This window comes from Poecilia reticulata, linkage group LG9, assembly GCF_000633615.1.
Source record: "Poecilia reticulata strain Guanapo linkage group LG9, Guppy_female_1.0+MT, whole genome shotgun sequence".
Taxonomy (NCBI): Eukaryota; Metazoa; Chordata; class Actinopteri; order Cyprinodontiformes; family Poeciliidae; genus Poecilia; species Poecilia reticulata.
Window position 1 is genome coordinate 12,931,185 of NC_024339.1, and position 17,031 is coordinate 12,948,215.

The window sequence follows — 17,031 nt, forward strand, 5'->3', positions numbered from 1 at the left end:
TTAATTATATATATAATTTTTCAAATTTACTTATCTTGTATTTATTAGGATTTATATTTTTATTGAAGAAGATGACTGCATGCTTCTCTATAACGTAAACATGATCTTCTGGAGTGGCCAGCATTTTTCAAGAGGGTCCATGGCCCCCGCTAACCAACCCTTTAGGGTCACCACTGACAGAGAAGCAATCTAAGACTTCCTAGCTCTGTATCTGACCATACCATATGGCCCAACAAATAATATATTCTTACATCATGGATTGCCAAACAAAACAACTGAAGCTTTTTCAGCATCTGTTTCTACGATCTGAGTATTATAAATCTAGCACTCTGTGGCTCCCGTCACTGATCTGAGGTGCTGTTTTTGTTATAATCCTGGATGCAGGGCATGAATTTAATGGCTTTTACATAAAATATTTTTCTACGTGTTAAGAACTGTGTTGGATTTTGAAGAATGTATGGACTTCTGTGAAGACAGAAACGTCAGAGAAACATTAAAATGGAGATACTTTGAAATCAAAGACTCCAATAGCAGCCCAGAATAAAAGGACGTGAAAAGGTTACAACTCCTTAGTGTAAAAGATCAGCTAATTAAAATAAATCACTAAGCGGTAAAGTGGACAGGTCCTTTTCTAGTTAGCAGTTAAAAATCACCACTGAAAGTTTTGGTTTTGGATTACTTTTCTTACTTTTTGTTAATTTGAAAAAATCGTTTTAAAATGAATTACTTTGTTGAAAATATTTGGCTATTTTTCAGTTAAGATCGGAACTTCCCTTTTTACCACCTAAAACTACTATTTTATTTAATTTTAATACAGATAGTTTAGGTTTTGACGTATAATTAATTTTGTTTAATTATTATTTTATAACAGGTTGATTTATTCTGTTTACTTTTGTTTTATCTTGTCTTTTCATCTTTGTATTTTAATTTTATATTTATAACATTTGAGTTTTTTATTTATTTTGTATCGAGTATTGGAAAATAAAAAAACTAAATTGTGAGAATTAAGTGATAATATTACAACTGTATTCTCATCTTAACTATTTTTGTTTTAATTATTATTATTGTTTTAATTATTTTTTATTTTATTATGTCTTGTATTTGTATTTTTATTTTTTTTTCCACGGCCCTGATATTATAAAACAATAGTAACAATAAAAATTAAACTCAAATTCAGGGCCAGGGTAGGAAAACAAAACAACAACAAAAAATATATAATAATTATAATTATTTTTGTTTGGCTTTTTATTACATTCATCATACTGTATGAGTTTGACCTCTGCCAAATTGGTCTGAAAATGACTTCATGCTGCCACCTTTAATTTGTGTGCTGTTTAAAGGAACTGTTAGATTTTACATAATAAAAAACATATAATTTGTTTATTATATGTTGAAGAAACTACGTCTTCAGAACTAGGTGACACTTTAATGTACATTAAAATGTACTGAAAGCTCTGAATACAAATTAACTTTGAAGATTACAAATCATACATAATTACATGAGGTAACTTGTAAACAGCTGTACTCATAATGCAGTGGCCCAGAGTGGGAATTAGCATTCATAATTTGTTTGCCACTCTTGTTGCCCAGGTACATCTGCACCAGAGAGTGCCAGACAATTTGACTGCAGGTCCCGAGAGAAGGAGACATTTTCCTGCTGGTGGGAGCCAGGCTCTGACGGAGGGCTGCCGACTGAATATCGCCTCTTCTACAAGCAAGAACAGTCAGTTTATTCTACATATTTTGACCTTTTTGTCTTGAATCAGCGGGTCACAGTTCAGACAGACATGGGAAAAAGGGGAGTGGCATGTGGCACAGTTGCTCAGTTGGGGTTAATACGCTCTGTATATTTTGTTTGTTTTAGCCACAAGGCCACCAGATGGCCCTTAGAGTTCCCGATAAGTTTATCAGCTACAATGATGGGAGTAAGACACATTTTTAGTTGCTCCATAAATACGCTGATGGAAAACGACAAAGTTATTCTGTGGGTAAAAAGGGAGCACATATTTCATTGGTGAATGAGTTCACATCCTCATTTAAAACCCTGAACTCACCTGTGAGAGCTTCAGCTGCTCTGACCTCACATTAATATTAGTAATTGTAGCTTAAAGGGGAACTATTATGAAAAATTCACATTTTGCATGTGTTTGTACTTGCATTTGGGTCTCTACTGCTTCTTAAAGCAGCACAAGTGCTTAAAAAACACCCAGCCAGTTTTGGGCAATAAATTAATGGTTTTTGGTGTCTGGAAAATGACTATCTCAAAAATCTCTAGAATGTAACTTCACAAATCAGCAGGCACTGCCCCTCATCTAGCAACCCAAGTGGAGCCCAGCCTGTTACCTAGCAACCCCAGAAAAGCCCAGTCCTTCACATAGCAAGTTTGGCCAGCTGGTTTTGTTGTTGATTTAACGTTTAGAAATCACTTGTTACATTGTTGTTGGTTGTGCAGGAGGCCCTACTTCTTCTTTTCAAAAACTGCTGTCTGTTTGCAGCCATTTTTATGAAATGTAAATTCATAAATTTAAGGCGAGGCCAGCAGCAGCTTATTTGGATATTTTTGTTTACAATTAGTTTTTATTATAGCATCCACACTTTCTTTTCAACAGGAGTCTTTTCTTTCTGTCGCCACATGCTTTTGCTCAGAATGTCGGATTGCTGCAAAAATCAATGACTTGATATAGTCAACTGGGCTTAATTAGATACCCTTTTATTAACCTTTTGTATTGATTGAAGTGGAGGGCACTGTATTATACCCAGGATCAAATCTGAGTGTAAAGCTGAATTTTAAATCTGTAAATTATTGGTTTGCTCTGATTTTATAGTTCTGGATTTGAATTGCACCTGTTTATTTCGCAAAGTGTCTGTTAGATTATGCTATTTAGATAGAGAGTACTGCAGCTTGTTAGCCATATTTTGAGATATTTGATCATCTGCAAAAATGATCTTAACACAAAACCCGCTTTGAAACTATTGAGTAATTGTCCATAATAAATGTCTAATTGCATATCGACTGTAGACACAATGACTTCACAATTTCCCTCATTTATGATTATAATAGGTAGATTTCTAACAGTCCAGACTGTCTTCTGCTCCTGATATGTGGTTTTCATTTCTGTGTTGGGTCCTTGATATTCTTAAAGCCTACATATGTTTTGCATCTTTTCTGTGTTGTTTGCAGTATAGCTCAAATCTATTGACACATATCTCTTTAAATTTGCTCAAAGGTCTTTATGACATTAAAATAAGATTTTTTTATCCTGGTTATTAGACAAGAAGTCTCTGTTAATATGACTTAGTTCCCATTTAGAGAATCTTTTTCCTTTAAAACAATTTATGTTTTGTTTTTATGCTCAGTTTTATCTAAAAAAATTTTTTTTGCGTACAAAAGTTAGAAAGCTCATTTTTTGTAGTGGTAATCATTTCTCATTCAAACAGCTCTCTGGTTGCTATGGTAGCCACCAACTGTCAAGAGCAGCATAGCAGGATTCATTGTACACCAATGAATGTCAGGGGAATCAACTTTTTGACTGAACCAAATGACTTTGAAGTTTAAGAAATTAGTTTTGACAAACTTCACCCATAGTATTGTTAAAATAAATCCCTGTTACACTTTGATTACTGTGACGGTGAATCAGTCTTTGCTTTCACGGTTGGTTCAGACTTTTAGTTGGTACTTATAAACCTGAATATGTCACCCGTTGTTCTTGCTTCACTCCACTGGCTGCCTTTGTGTGTGTGTGTGTGTTTTTTTCTTCTTTTGTTAAATTTTAATATTTCTTTCATTTTTACCTTGCCGTGCTTTGCTGATTTCTTCTGAACTGCAAAAACACAACATTTTATTTTTGGTCTAGTTTCTCGTGCAAATATCTTAGTACATTTGAAATAAGACCAAACTAAGTTACAAGTAACTTTTCAGCAAAGTTATGATGTAGGACGTTGTTTAAAGTAAATAATTCCTTAATATTTATATAAAAAACAAAACAGTAACTCCTCTTACAGATTAATAATTTAATTATAAATTAGTAAGCATTTATTAAAAATTGTGGCCAACATGTCACACATACACATCACTGTTTTTTTCACCATGCTTTATTAATAATCTTGGTATCTTATAACAAAATACTGAACATCCTTTAAGGAAAATATATATTTTTTAATTGGTTGGAGAGACAAAATTTAATATTTTAGAATGGTGCATGTAAAAGATTTGTGTTTAGCTGTACTGATTTCATTGATTAGATGCTTATAAATGAAGCATCCAAACTTTTATAGATTAGATCAGTGGTTCTTAACCCCAGGGGTTCGGTGAGTCGGTCTCAGGGGTTTGGCGGAGCCTCTGCCACGGAGGTAAAGACACACTTGTGTAAAGTCGTGATGATGCGCCCCGCATTGCCGTCACTTGCTGCAGAGGATCACGTTACATTGCTTAGCCAACCAGTGCTGCGGAGGAGCACTGATTGAAGGAGTTTCACTCAGCATGAATTTGAACTTGTGTCTTTAATTACTTCAGCAAAGCTCACAGTTTTTACCAAATTCTATAGCTTTCAGTGTGCTTCTAAATCTGCTCCTTAGTCGCATCTTTTTGGGGTTGCTACTGCCTCTAGTGGCGTGGGGGTGGTAACACAACTAATATAATTACATTACTAAATCAAAATAACGCAAAGTCTTAATTATTTATTTTTCATTCTCTTAAGAATGTAGAGCTAATTAAATGATCTAAACAAGTGGTTAAAGTGGTTCCAGTTTCTCTTGTTGGCCAACCTGTTGAAACTGTGGCAAATTTGGTCGTTCCTGGACAGTCAGCTCAACTGTGCTGAAAACATTGATTATATTTTGAAGAACTGTTCTTGGAGACTCTACCTTTTAAGAAGGCTTCGTGATCTTGGGGTGACCCAACTAGACCCTAGTAGGGTCACCCCTATGTCTTGAATTTGGGGGGGGGGGGAATTTATTTATCACTACAGAAGGGTTCAGTGAATGCGCATTTGAAACTGGTGGGTTCGGTACCTCAAAAAACGTTAAGAACCACTGAATTAGATGTTCTCTTCTTTAAGTTTTTACAGCAGCGTTTCCTTCCACTTTCTTCCCAGTAAAGGTCTGGTTTGACTGTTTTACAGATCGAGAGAAGTCCGTGAGTGTCCGGACTACCTCTCTGCTGGAGCAAACTCGTGTTTCTTTGATAAGAAGCACACTTCCATCTGGGCTGAGTACCTCATGACGGTGGTGGCTACAAATGCCCTGGGGAACGCCTCGGCGCAGTTCCAGATATTGGATGTGATGGAATATGGTAAGTCGAGACCACAAGGCTGCAACCTGTGGCTCTTATTAACTTTGGCAAAAACATAAATATTTAGCAATTTCTAAAAATTTAACAATAATAACAAACAAATGCAGATTAGCAGATTTGGTAACACTTTATTTGAAGAGGGGTGAATATAATAGTCATAAACATAACATAACACCTGTCATGAACATGAATAAGCTTTCATGAATATTTATGACTGTTGTCATAAAGCGTCATTCGGTAAATTATGACACTTTTAATACAAAGTTGACATTATTCAAAATGTCTTTGTTATGACAACTTGACATTAACCAAGAAATCATTACTGATATAAATTTATATAAATTTGTTCTAAAAGTATTACTGATTGCACTTTAAAAATTAGGTAACTTTATGTTATTAAAGGTAAAGTTTAAACAGTTCATGGGGTCGGGGGGGTTGCTGGTGCCCATCTCCAGCTAGCGTACCGGGCGAGAGGCGGGCTACACCCTGGACAGGTCGCCAGTCTGTCGCAGGGCAACACAGAGACACACAGGACAAACAACCATGCACACACACACCCCTAGGGGCAATTTGGAAAGGCCAATTAACCTAACAGTCATGTTTTTGGACTGTGGGAGGAAGCCGGAGTACCCGGAGAAAACCCATGCATGCACAGGGAGAACATGCAAACTCCATGCAGAAAGACTGGGGCCGGGAATCGAACCCAGAACCTTCTTGCTGCAAGGCAACAGCTCTACCAACTGCGCCACTGTGCAGCCCCTTAAGTTGTCATAACAAAGACAATTTGAATGTAAACTTTGTATTAAAAGTGTCATGATTCACCAAACGACGCTTTATGACAACAGTCATATTTATTCATGAAGGCTTCATATTTATTCAGGTGTTATGTCATGTTTATGAAAGTGTCATGACAGTCTATTCACCCCCCTTCAAATAAAGTGTTACTGCAGATTTAAAAAAAAAAATAGTAGTCAGGAATATTTTTTAAGTAATTTTTTTGTCTCTAGGATGCAAACAAGTTTTTAAAACAAATTACGTAAAAGTTAGTGTTCATTTCCTTTCATGAAAAAAGTTTGATATTAAAAAAAAATAAAAGTAGTTTTTCTTTCATTTAAAAATGAAAAATCCTTTAATAGATATTTTAAAAATTGCTATCTTGTTTTAAAGGGTCGTGTAGTTTTGGGGGCTCTAAACAACTTTGTTCAGCTATACAAAGGCAGACTACTGACCCCTGACCCCTGACTTAGACAGAAAAAAGGAAACAGGCAAAAAACTGTAAATATTCAGTGACTGTCATTGACATAAATTCATCCAGCATGAATTTGATATAGATTTTGAGTTCTTAAAGTGTGATTTTAACAGTTTAAAAAAAAAAAAATGAAATTAGCATACTGAAAAAAAAATTTTATAAATTAAAAACTTGTATACATTGAAAAAAGTTTTGTTTGGACCAACGTTAAAAATTACTCTAATTTGTTAAAGCTAATTTTGCTCAAGGTAAAATTCTAATTTGAATAATTGTAAAGTCAGAGCAAAACTAGCTATAACAGATTGGAGTAACTCCTTTTAAGTTGGGTCAAGGAAACACTTTTTTCAGTGTAGACTGTAAATGATGTAGGGAGGTTTTGGTTTGTGAAGTGCATTGCAGTAATCCAGACGAGACGGAAAAAACCATTAATTAAGTCATATCACCAAGGACAAATACAAAGACACGACTGGATAAACATACAGTCAACTGGGCTACCAGTCTGAATAACAACGTCTATCCACAAATATTCCCATATGTGCTTTAAATTCCACCTTGGAAGTAAAGAAAATCCGGCTTTAGGGCTTTTATTGTTTATTCAGGTCCAGCAGACTGAAACAATAAACAAACGTATTGCAGAGTAAGTTTTTGAAACCATTATGATAATCAAGTTCACAAAGCGAGTGTTGCACGTGGAAGATAACTGTGCAACAGTTTACAGACATAGTGGTGAAAGACGAAAGAGATTTTTGTTTCAACAAATTAATTTTGTGATAAGTGTGAAATAAGTTAAGGGAGGAACATGGAGTTCTCATTGGAGCATTTGTTACAATAAAGAGAGGACGTTCATGCTGTTCTGTGAATGAAGTCAACATTATCTAAAATTAGATTGTATAAAGTTAAACACTATCCAATTTACTTAAGAGTAAAATGGAAATCAGATGGCTTACTAAGGTTATTTTTTATCCGTGTTCTCAATAACCTTGATAGTTTTTCTTTAGGGTTGGACAATATGGCTGAAAGACGGATGTCGATAATTATTTATTGATCAGTTTTTTGTTTTAAATATCTGAAATACTGCCAAACTGGTCGTGTGACCTTTACTGTATTATAGTTTGCTGTCCAATCATTAATTAATCTACAAATGATCAAGTGTACACTCAAGGAATGCTGTGTTGTGAATTTTAGGCAATAAAATGTTTATTTTCACATTTACAAAAGGAAATGAACTACTCAGTTATTAGCATATTTTAATGTGTTGTGCATATTGTACTAAAAAGGCTGAAGTGGTTGAATGGAAAATCTGAAGAATGTGACATTTTATTATCTGATTAATTATTCGGATAATCAATTACTTAATTAATTGTTAGTTGTAGCCCTACATCTTACCAAAAATAATCTGCATTCTGTTGTTAAGACAGAATATAAAACTAATCTATATATTTCTGGAAAAAAAAGGTTTAAAATGGTAATACAAGACGAACTGCAGTGAAGTAAAAGTTTGATTCCTATAACTGTTATTATTTCTTGGCTTACTATTGAAAGTTTATGACCCTAGTAACATTAAATCCCTATTATTGTTCTCACGTTGTGATGTCTTCGTCTATGAAAGGTAAATTCATAGAGTCCTTTTTAAGAATATCCCTGGAATATTATGAATCTAAAAAGTAAAATGTCAGATCAGGATACAAACACAGTTGACCTTCACTCTGAGTTTGTGCAGAAAAAAATCAACACAGTTGAGAATTATCTTTATATAGTGAGCTAATGATTGGCTCGGTTTTATTGGCTGCCCTGCCGTCTTGAGCGCAGGGAGGAATGGAAAAGTACTGAGAGACGAGCGAATGGCAACAAAGAAAACTAGAACAGAATGAGGTAGAACAGGTTCAAGCCCTCTACATGTTGTGTACAATCACAGATCAGATTTCATGGCCGTTGTTCGGTTATAAAGGCGGCTCATGTCAATTCTGTCCCAATACAGCTAATAGTTATGCTATTTAGGTAGATTTTATTTTTTATTTTCTGCACTGAGTCCATGTGCAAAGAAATCACCCAGTTAGTGAAAAGAACCAATTTAATGTGAGCATAAATCCAGCTGTTCTGTGAAGGCCGAAGACATTTTTTAGACAAATAAAAGCATCATGAAGACCAGAAGACCAAGAGGTCCACATCTTAAGTGGGCAAATTTGTTTTACATAACTTTAATTGCAGTTTTATACTGCAAAAACAAAAAATCTTACCAAGTAGTTTTGGTCCAGTTTTTACTGCAAATACCTAACAACAAATAAGACAAAACTAACTTCAAAATAATTTTTCAGTAAGTTATAGGAGCTTGTTTCAAAGATGCAGTGTGTATCTTTCATTAAAAACATATTTGTTAAAACTGTCATGTTGTGACTGTTTGGTATGAGACAGGTAATCGGTGAAAAGATAAAGCTGCTCCACTTCCTCCTGGAGCTACAACTTCCGACCAAAAACAACCAATCAGAACCAGGAGGAGGATCTAAGCGCTGTCAATCTATCTCATGTTCTTACTGATAAATATAATGGTGGAGAAACAACTTGCCATTACAGAAAAATACTTAATCTGCCATCATCTGTGGTTATGCTAACTAGCCTGAGCATTCATGCTATGCTAGCTGCAGCATAGCATAAATAGCAAGGAGTTTTTTTCTCACGGGGGGAGATAAGCGCCACACAAGATTGTGATTGACGGCATTAAGACTCGCCTCTTTGCTCTGATCGGTTGTTTCTAGTTAGCACTGGAAGAAAACAGAGAGCTTAATTTTATTTTTTTTGTCTCATACCAAACTGTCACCACATCAACAAATATGTAAACAAATATATTTTTAATGAAAGTTACATAGCTTTAAGTCAATAATTTCTTAATATTGATGAAAAACTATTTGTTCCAGATTATTGTCAGATTATTTCACTTATAATATGGGGAAAATGTCTTGTTGAAATAATCTGCTGGCAGAACTAGTACTTTTTCATCATTACTAAGGATTTATTGACTCTTGTATTATGCTGAAAAGTTATTTGCCAGCTATTTTTGTCTTGCAGAAGAAACTAAACCAAAAATAGTTGGTAGGATTTTGTGTTTTTGCAGCGTATGCTGATGCAGAGATTGTTGCGCTAATATTTGTCCTTCCTCCTATTAGTTCCCCTTTCCTGTATTTCTCTGATTCTGAGTAATTAAAGCTCAGATTTGGTCAATATTTGACGAGTTAGTCTTTGTCATAACTCAGATCTAAGACACTGACTAAACTTATCCCATTAAGTTTAATATTAGATTTTCTTTTCTAATGGGCAGAGAGGCAGTAAACTTAATGCAGTTATTGACTTTGTTCCTTTTTTTCTTTGCCCGACAGTGAAGCCCGACCCTCCTGTAAATGTCACAGTGGTGGTGAACAGCAGCGCTCCCAGTCCATTTCTTGAAATAAGATGGAAAAGTCCTCCAAACGTGGACGTCAGAACCGGCTGGGTCACCCTAAAATATGAGCTGAGGGTTAAACAAAACGACAGCAAGGAGTGGAAGGTGAGTGTTTTATATGAGAAACTGCAAACCGGGCCGCTTAAAGCTGAGAGGCTTCTGTATGTTTCTTAGTTTCCCAAAGAATTGGCCCTCAAGGTGAAGGTTTTACCATTTGTCTCACAATCATTTACAGACAAATTGGTCTCTGGGTTGAACTAAAATCACCCCAGCAGGTTATAACCAAATATTGTTGAACTTTTATCTTTCTCATGTCAGCCTTGTTGCCTTCAGCTTCAGAACTTTATATTTTATTATTACTTTATTTTGCAAATTGACTGAAATAGGCACATATTTGATTGGATTCCATTTAAAGTCGGCTTATTCTGAAATAGATCAGTATGCTGTGATTTAGTCCATATTTGTCAGGTTTTAAAATTATCTATGTGTGTGTATGTTTAAAGGGGACCTATTATGTAAAATGTTTGTTTTTCTGCTTCCATTTGCTTCTCACCCATAACACTAACTTATTGTTTTTGGCAATAAGTTAATGTTTTATGTTGTCTGAAAATTGAGCCGCTTTAAAGACCTTGAGACTGTTAAGTCACATTTGACTGGCATTCCGCTGTTACCTAGCAACCCAAGCAGAGCTCCAGCATGTTTGGTCAGGTGGTTTTACCTCTGTATGCGCTCTGGAAAAGCGTGAGAAAGAGTAAGGAATGGAAGAAAGGAAGAGCAAAGAATGAAACAGAGAGAGTAAGGAATGAAAGAAAGAGAAAGGACAAGTAAGAAATGATTGAAAAACTAAGGAAAGAAAGAAAAAGAGAGAAAGGAATGAAAGGAACATTAAGGAATGAAAGAGTAAAGAATGAAAGAAATTAAAGGAGAGTGAGGGATAAAGGAAAGAAAACAAAAGAAAAGGGAGTAAGGAATAATTTCCTTCATAATGTCTTAGAAAGTCAGTCAAAATTTACTCCCATTTAACATTGCGTTCAATATGTGACCTTTAAACAACCTGTGGTATATTTTTCTTTCTGTGTTTTGTCCAGACAGTAGATATAGGTGCAGAAACCTTTTTCAACTTTCACAACGTTGACCCTGGGCTCCTCTACATGGCTCAGGTTCGCTGCAAGCTAGACCACGGAAAATGGAGTGAGTGGAGCAATGCAATATTTGCTAAAATTCCTAAAAGTAAGTATTTAAAACACATTTCCTCCTTCTCAGACTGTAAACCCACTGGGGTAACTGGAAGTAAAAATTGCTTTTTTTTCATATCTTTTCTCTATTTAGATCGTCAGCTTGAGAAATACTTTTGGATTTTTGTTTTTGTTTTCTCCTTGATTCCTTTGTTGACAGCTATATACATCATAGTGCTGAAGAGGAATGTGTAAGTATCAAATAAGATTTTGGATTTTATATATCAGGACATGCTGTAGCAAAGCATTATCTAAAAAATCTTTGCTACCTCATGTGCAAAAATAAAACAAAACAAACATTATTACTTATCAAAGATGAAGATCGAATAGGAAAGGATCGAATAAAAAGATTTTATTGACCCTTTGCAACTACGTCACTTAATCAATCAAGGCGCCATGATGGACGCCGGAAGTTAGGGACGGGAATATTGAACAGAGCAGCTGAAATTGTTTTATAAAGTCGTTTTTGCCAGTTTATTCATGGCATCTCCTTGTTCGAGTCAAGCTTAGTCAGCACACCTGGTTGGGGCTCAAAGATGGCGATATTTACAGAAGTTTGAACTAGCTAGCTTTGAGTCCGACCGTACCACCTCCCTTCTGACGTGTCGATCAAATTACGGACTTTGCCTGAATTCACACCACACGATTCATATCACCGTCATAAACGACGTTTCCTTTTACACCGAAGAAACCTTAAAAACGTACAAAACACGAGATGCCAGTTTTTTTCATACATGCTAGGCTACATGACGGTGAGGCATTGTCTCCATGGTTACTAACGGTTAGACGCGTACCTTTTCCATAATAAAATGTTTGATATCTTTCTAATCATACTTATGAAGTACATGAACGTTAGTCGTCTTACCTTTTAAAAAGTGGTTGCTGCAAATCCGAGGGCTGGTAGTCATTACTATTGACGGCCGATTTTTAAAGTGATATCAACTAAATAGAAGCCATATTAGGTTACAGGTGTCTGTTTTTAGACTAGCTTTAAAGGAGCATATTAGTTGTTTTTACCTCAGTCATGAGGAGCTCTGGAGAGCGTGACGTCACGTGCAAAGGGTCAATAATATTATTAACCTGATAAAATAAAAATGTAGTTTTCTTCACATTGTTTTGGTTCAGCTTTCTGAATATTCCCACAGTTTATCAATCAAGATTGAGTTCTGGGATTTCACTGGACCATTTACAAAACATAGCCATTTTTTGGTCTTGTTGATGAGAGCCTTAAATCTGACAAAGCTTTGATATACAGAAGAAATAAAGACTGCAAGATGCCAAAGTCGTAGTTTTAGGTCAGAGTTTTGTTTATTAGTTTTATTCATTCGTTTCTTTGTTTCTTCCTTTACTCTTTTTTTCTCTTTCGTCTTTTTCATTCTTTTTTGTCTTTTTCATTCTTTTTTCTGTCTTTTTTTTTACTCAATTTCATTTTTCTTTTAGTTCTTTTTTGTTCTTTCTTCTTTCCTCTTTTTTCCATACATCCCTTCTGTCCATCCCTCCCTCCCTCTATTTCTCTGTCATTCCTTTGTTTCTTTCTTTACTCTGTTCTTTTATTCTTTGTTCTTTTCTTTCTTTCTCTGTTCTTTCTCTTTCACCCTTCTTTCCTCACTCCTTTTTCTTTTTTTTCTCAGTCTTTGTTGCTTTCTCTATTCTTTTTTGCTTTTTTTCATTTCTTACTCTCCTCTCTTTTCCTCTCTTTTTTTACTCCCTTTCTCTTTATTGAGGAAATCACAGTTACTTCTTTTAGTAACTAGTTAGTAACACAGTTAGTAACTAAATTTGAGACCATTTGTTTTTAAAACACAGTTTTTCCATTTGGGTTCATCTTTGTTAAATAAATAATAACAGTATTAAACTCTTGTTGTGCTTTTTAATGCAATTGTGTTAAATATTGTTTTTGTTGTAACTCAGTGTGAAGCAGTGTCTCCTCCCTCCTGTTCCTGGTCCGAAGATAAAAGGAGTCGATGCTCAGCTTCTCAAGGTAACACTAGCTTTTTTTGTTGTTTGCTTAAAAAACATAAACATAAACAAATTTAAAAACTCCTTCTGCCTTTTTAATAATGTCCTACTTTAACTTTTCCAGAGTGGTCAATCAGAAGACGTGGTGAAAGCTCTGATGGGGAACCAGAACTTTCCTCCCATGGCGGCCTGGACGGATCAGGTGGAGGACTTCCTGCTGGTGTCAGACAGTGACGAATGGCTGCTGACTGATTCCTTTGCATCCGAAAAAAAGAAAGATATCTTCATCGTTCCTCCCGGTTTACACTTAAGATTAGAAATCCAACGCAGGGACTCGACCGTGGATCTGAACACCTGGGAAAAAACCGATGTCAGCAAAGAGGAAACAAAGAGCAACTTTTTAAACACGGAGTCAATAAATCTGCCAATTGAGAAACAGGAATGTCTGAACGGAGAGGAAGTGTTCATCCAGCCCCTCGCAGACACCAGCTATGTGGACATCCAGCAGCGTCCGACACTGACTGACTACAGCAGGGTGAAAGAGGTGAACGGCGACACCATCCTCAACGAAGAAGAAATCCCTCACGGTTCGGACGCTGTAGAGGTGAAAAGTGAGGTGAGCGTGCCAGATGATTACAGCAGGGTCAAAGAGGTGAACAGCGACGTGGTTTTCCTGGAGAAAGGCGACTCTGCCGACGGATGCTGTAAGGAAAAAGAAGATCACTACACCGACTGGACCAATCAGAAACCGATGATGCCTCTCGAGAGCGAGATCAGCAAAGGGTTTTGCTTGAAAATGATCGGAAGCGGATATGTAGATTCTGTTACCGCCTTTTCCGTTAAGTAAACTTTTGATGTTAATGAGGTGCAGGACACCGATAATGCGATTATTTCTGCTATCAGCAACAAACGAGACGTTATTGAATTGGATGGGATGCAGCGGCTGCTATGCAGAGAGGAATTTATTTATCTATTGTAATCTGAGAGGAAAAAATAATTTCTTTGACCACCGTCCGGCGTCCGCCATTTTAAGTTTCAGCAGATCAGCGCTGTTGAAAGGATTTAAAGACCGAGAAGTTTTGTGGATCTGGTAGAGTGACATTTACCACTGGGATATTATCACTGAGTAACCAAAAGAGGAGCGTTGGGTCAGAATGACCCACCTGACAACTAAAAACCCTCCGCTGCTCCTGAAAGTAGCTTTTTGGAACTTCATGTTTAATACAGCAGCAACTAAAAGGTTCAAAGACCATTTGTTGAAAAAGAGGTTTAAATGGACTCCTTACCTCTCTTTAAACACTTGCAGAAATGTCAGACTGAAATAACTTCTGTCAATCTAAAAGTTTGATTCATATTTGCTTTAAATAAGACGACAAATCTTTAGCACCTCAGCATAAAAGAGTTGCAATTGGTGAACTTATTAAATGTTGTCCATTGTTTTAGTCTACGTGTGGTAAGTCCGAGCAGGTCTGGTTTATCTGAGAAGTGTGCACCTGATAAACCTGTCAGCCTGGTTTTTGTTTTTGGACTCGTTACACTCTACAACAGAGTATCAACAGCACTAACTTGTTTATTGTGGTGACAAAATGTGAGAAACCAACACGTTCAGCTCTTCTTCTTTCCACTGGATGAGACTTTAATTTCAGTTTAATTAAATAAAACAGGTTATTCTCACACTTCTGCTGTCTGATTCAGAAAAGAGTTTATTTTTGCTATTAATTTAAAGTGAATTTGACCTAACTAAGTTCTGGTTTGTCATTTATTGTCTGACTCCTGTAAAATACTTGAGATTAAAAAGATGAATAGGAATCAATTGGTCCATGATCAGGTGGGTGGAGGTCATCAAGTCCATGAATGGCAGATATATTCTTATCAGCGATACTCTGCAGCTTAGGCGTATCCTGAGCCGAGTCAAGTTTATTTATACAGCACAATTCAGCAACAAGGCACTTCAAAGTGCCATAAAAACACCATAAACAAGCAATAAACATTACATTTTGTTAAATACCGTCATCAAAAAACCATACATCAAACATATTGACCAATGTTCCAGTTATTATTACTAAAAGCAGCTCTAATCAGGATTTTGATTTAAAGGAACTCAGTGTTTCAGGAGTTTTGCAGTTTTCTGGAGCTTTATTCCAGATGTGTGGTGGATAGAAGCTGAATGCTGCTTCTCCATGTTCGGTTCTGGTTCTGGTTCTGATCAGACTATATTGTTCCTATTTTAGGTCAGTTATAATGATTGATACTGAACATCAAACGAGTCTCGGTCTTGGACTGTGAGCTGTGATTCCATTACAAACGTGCACAAAACTTTCTCGATATTCTGCTAATGTAAAAAATAAAAAATTCTCAATTGCAGTGTTTCTGTTAAATAACAAGCGCAATTAAAAACGCGCCTGAATAAGTTTGTTCTCGCGATAAGTTAAGAGAGCCTCATACGGCGGCACTGACCGGTTTCCACATTGAAATGGAATCACACATGCGCAAAGCTGCCAGCGAACCGCTGTGGATTACAGCAAATATAGTTTTTCTTGTTGCCCAATGTTTGTACTTTTGTTTTAACTGAAACTGTTGCACCAAAAAAATAAAAAGCATTTTATTTACACAACCTTAATGATCTGTTAAATTATACATAAGATGGAGAAAATAAAAAGATGAGGAACACTGTTAATCTGTTTCTTCTGATTTTTTACATGGATCGGGACTCGGTATCGGCCCGAGTCGATTGGGCAAAAAAGACCTGATCAGTACATCTTTATTTTAATGCACAATTATTAAGGTATGGTCTCATTATGTCCTGACTTAAACACAGAGAAGTGAAGACGTCAGAGTGCTGTACAAATATGTTGATGGAATGTTAAGTGGAAGGAAAAACTGTAAAAAAAAGTAAAAGTAGAGGAACAACGCTTACTCAAGCTTCAGTCATTGCTTTCCTAGTTCCCTCTGTGGAAGTTTATCTTCATTTCACTTGATTCAAACGCCATGATTTTGATCTCGACTGACCAGCAAAGTCTGTAGAGATTCTGTGAAATATTGACAAGAAAAAACCAGACTCCACAGAGCAGGAGAGCTAAATGCTGCTGTTAACCCTTTCATGCAAAGTGGTCACTACAGTGGACAGCTATCTAAAAGTCCTTTTCTTGTCCTTCCTGTGGATTTTCTATGTTATAAATGCACACAGACCACTTGTGTGTTATAAATGCATGTTATTAATACATGATGTATGAAATACATCATGTATTTTATGATGTATTTTATAATGCATCATAAAATACACTATCAACTCCTGGCCATCAGGTGCTGATGCAAGAAATTATTTTTGTTAAATCCAATATGGCCGACAGACAAAAAAGCATGCCAACCGACCCGGTCCCTCCCTCTACGACTCTTGCAGGTAAAAAAAATATTGTGACGTTAGATAACCCCTAAAGAACAATGCTACTGATGCTTTTTCAAATAACAACTTTGTATTTGGAGAAAATTACAATTGATCACATAAAAAAAAAACATGTACAAAATCTTTTTTCTACCATTTTTTATGCCTTAAGAAAATAAATTTTTTAAAGAAGTTGGAAAAAAATCCTGACATAAAGTATCATAATTCATGCATGAAAGGGTTAAGGCAGCTTCACCTTGACTGATTGCCTTTATGTCGTGCTCCATTTATGCAGTAATTCATGCAAAAGCAGCTCAGACCAGGTATTGAGTGTACTGCTCAATACTTTTTCTGGTGTTCTTATTGTATGTAATATTCAATACTAGAAATGAGAAATTCCAGGAACAAAAACCGAAAACAGTAAATGGCAACTTTTCGACAACTGGATCAAAAATGAAGTCTGGAAATACTTCTCAATGTTTT

The 17,031-nt window shown here is 35.9% G+C and overlaps 1 protein-coding gene across 1 annotated transcript in view; it reads left to right on the forward strand.

Annotated features, from left to right (window-relative positions):
* The window catches only part of prlrb (prolactin receptor b), a 24,410-nt gene extending 8,567 nt beyond the window's left edge, over positions 1-15,843 (forward strand). Inside the window, exons 3-9 of the mRNA XM_008418018.2 lie at positions 1,591-1,723; positions 5,121-5,290; positions 9,911-10,077; positions 11,061-11,202; positions 11,302-11,398; positions 13,119-13,188; positions 13,291-15,843. Coding sequence (XP_008416240.1) covers positions 1,591-1,723; positions 5,121-5,290; positions 9,911-10,077; positions 11,061-11,202; positions 11,302-11,398; positions 13,119-13,188; positions 13,291-14,013 — 1,502 coding nt within the window. The 3' untranslated portion in view covers positions 14,014-15,843. The remainder of the gene's footprint in view (positions 1-1,590; positions 1,724-5,120; positions 5,291-9,910; positions 10,078-11,060; positions 11,203-11,301; positions 11,399-13,118; positions 13,189-13,290) is intronic.
* The last annotated feature ends 1,188 nt before the right edge of the window (positions 15,844-17,031 follow it).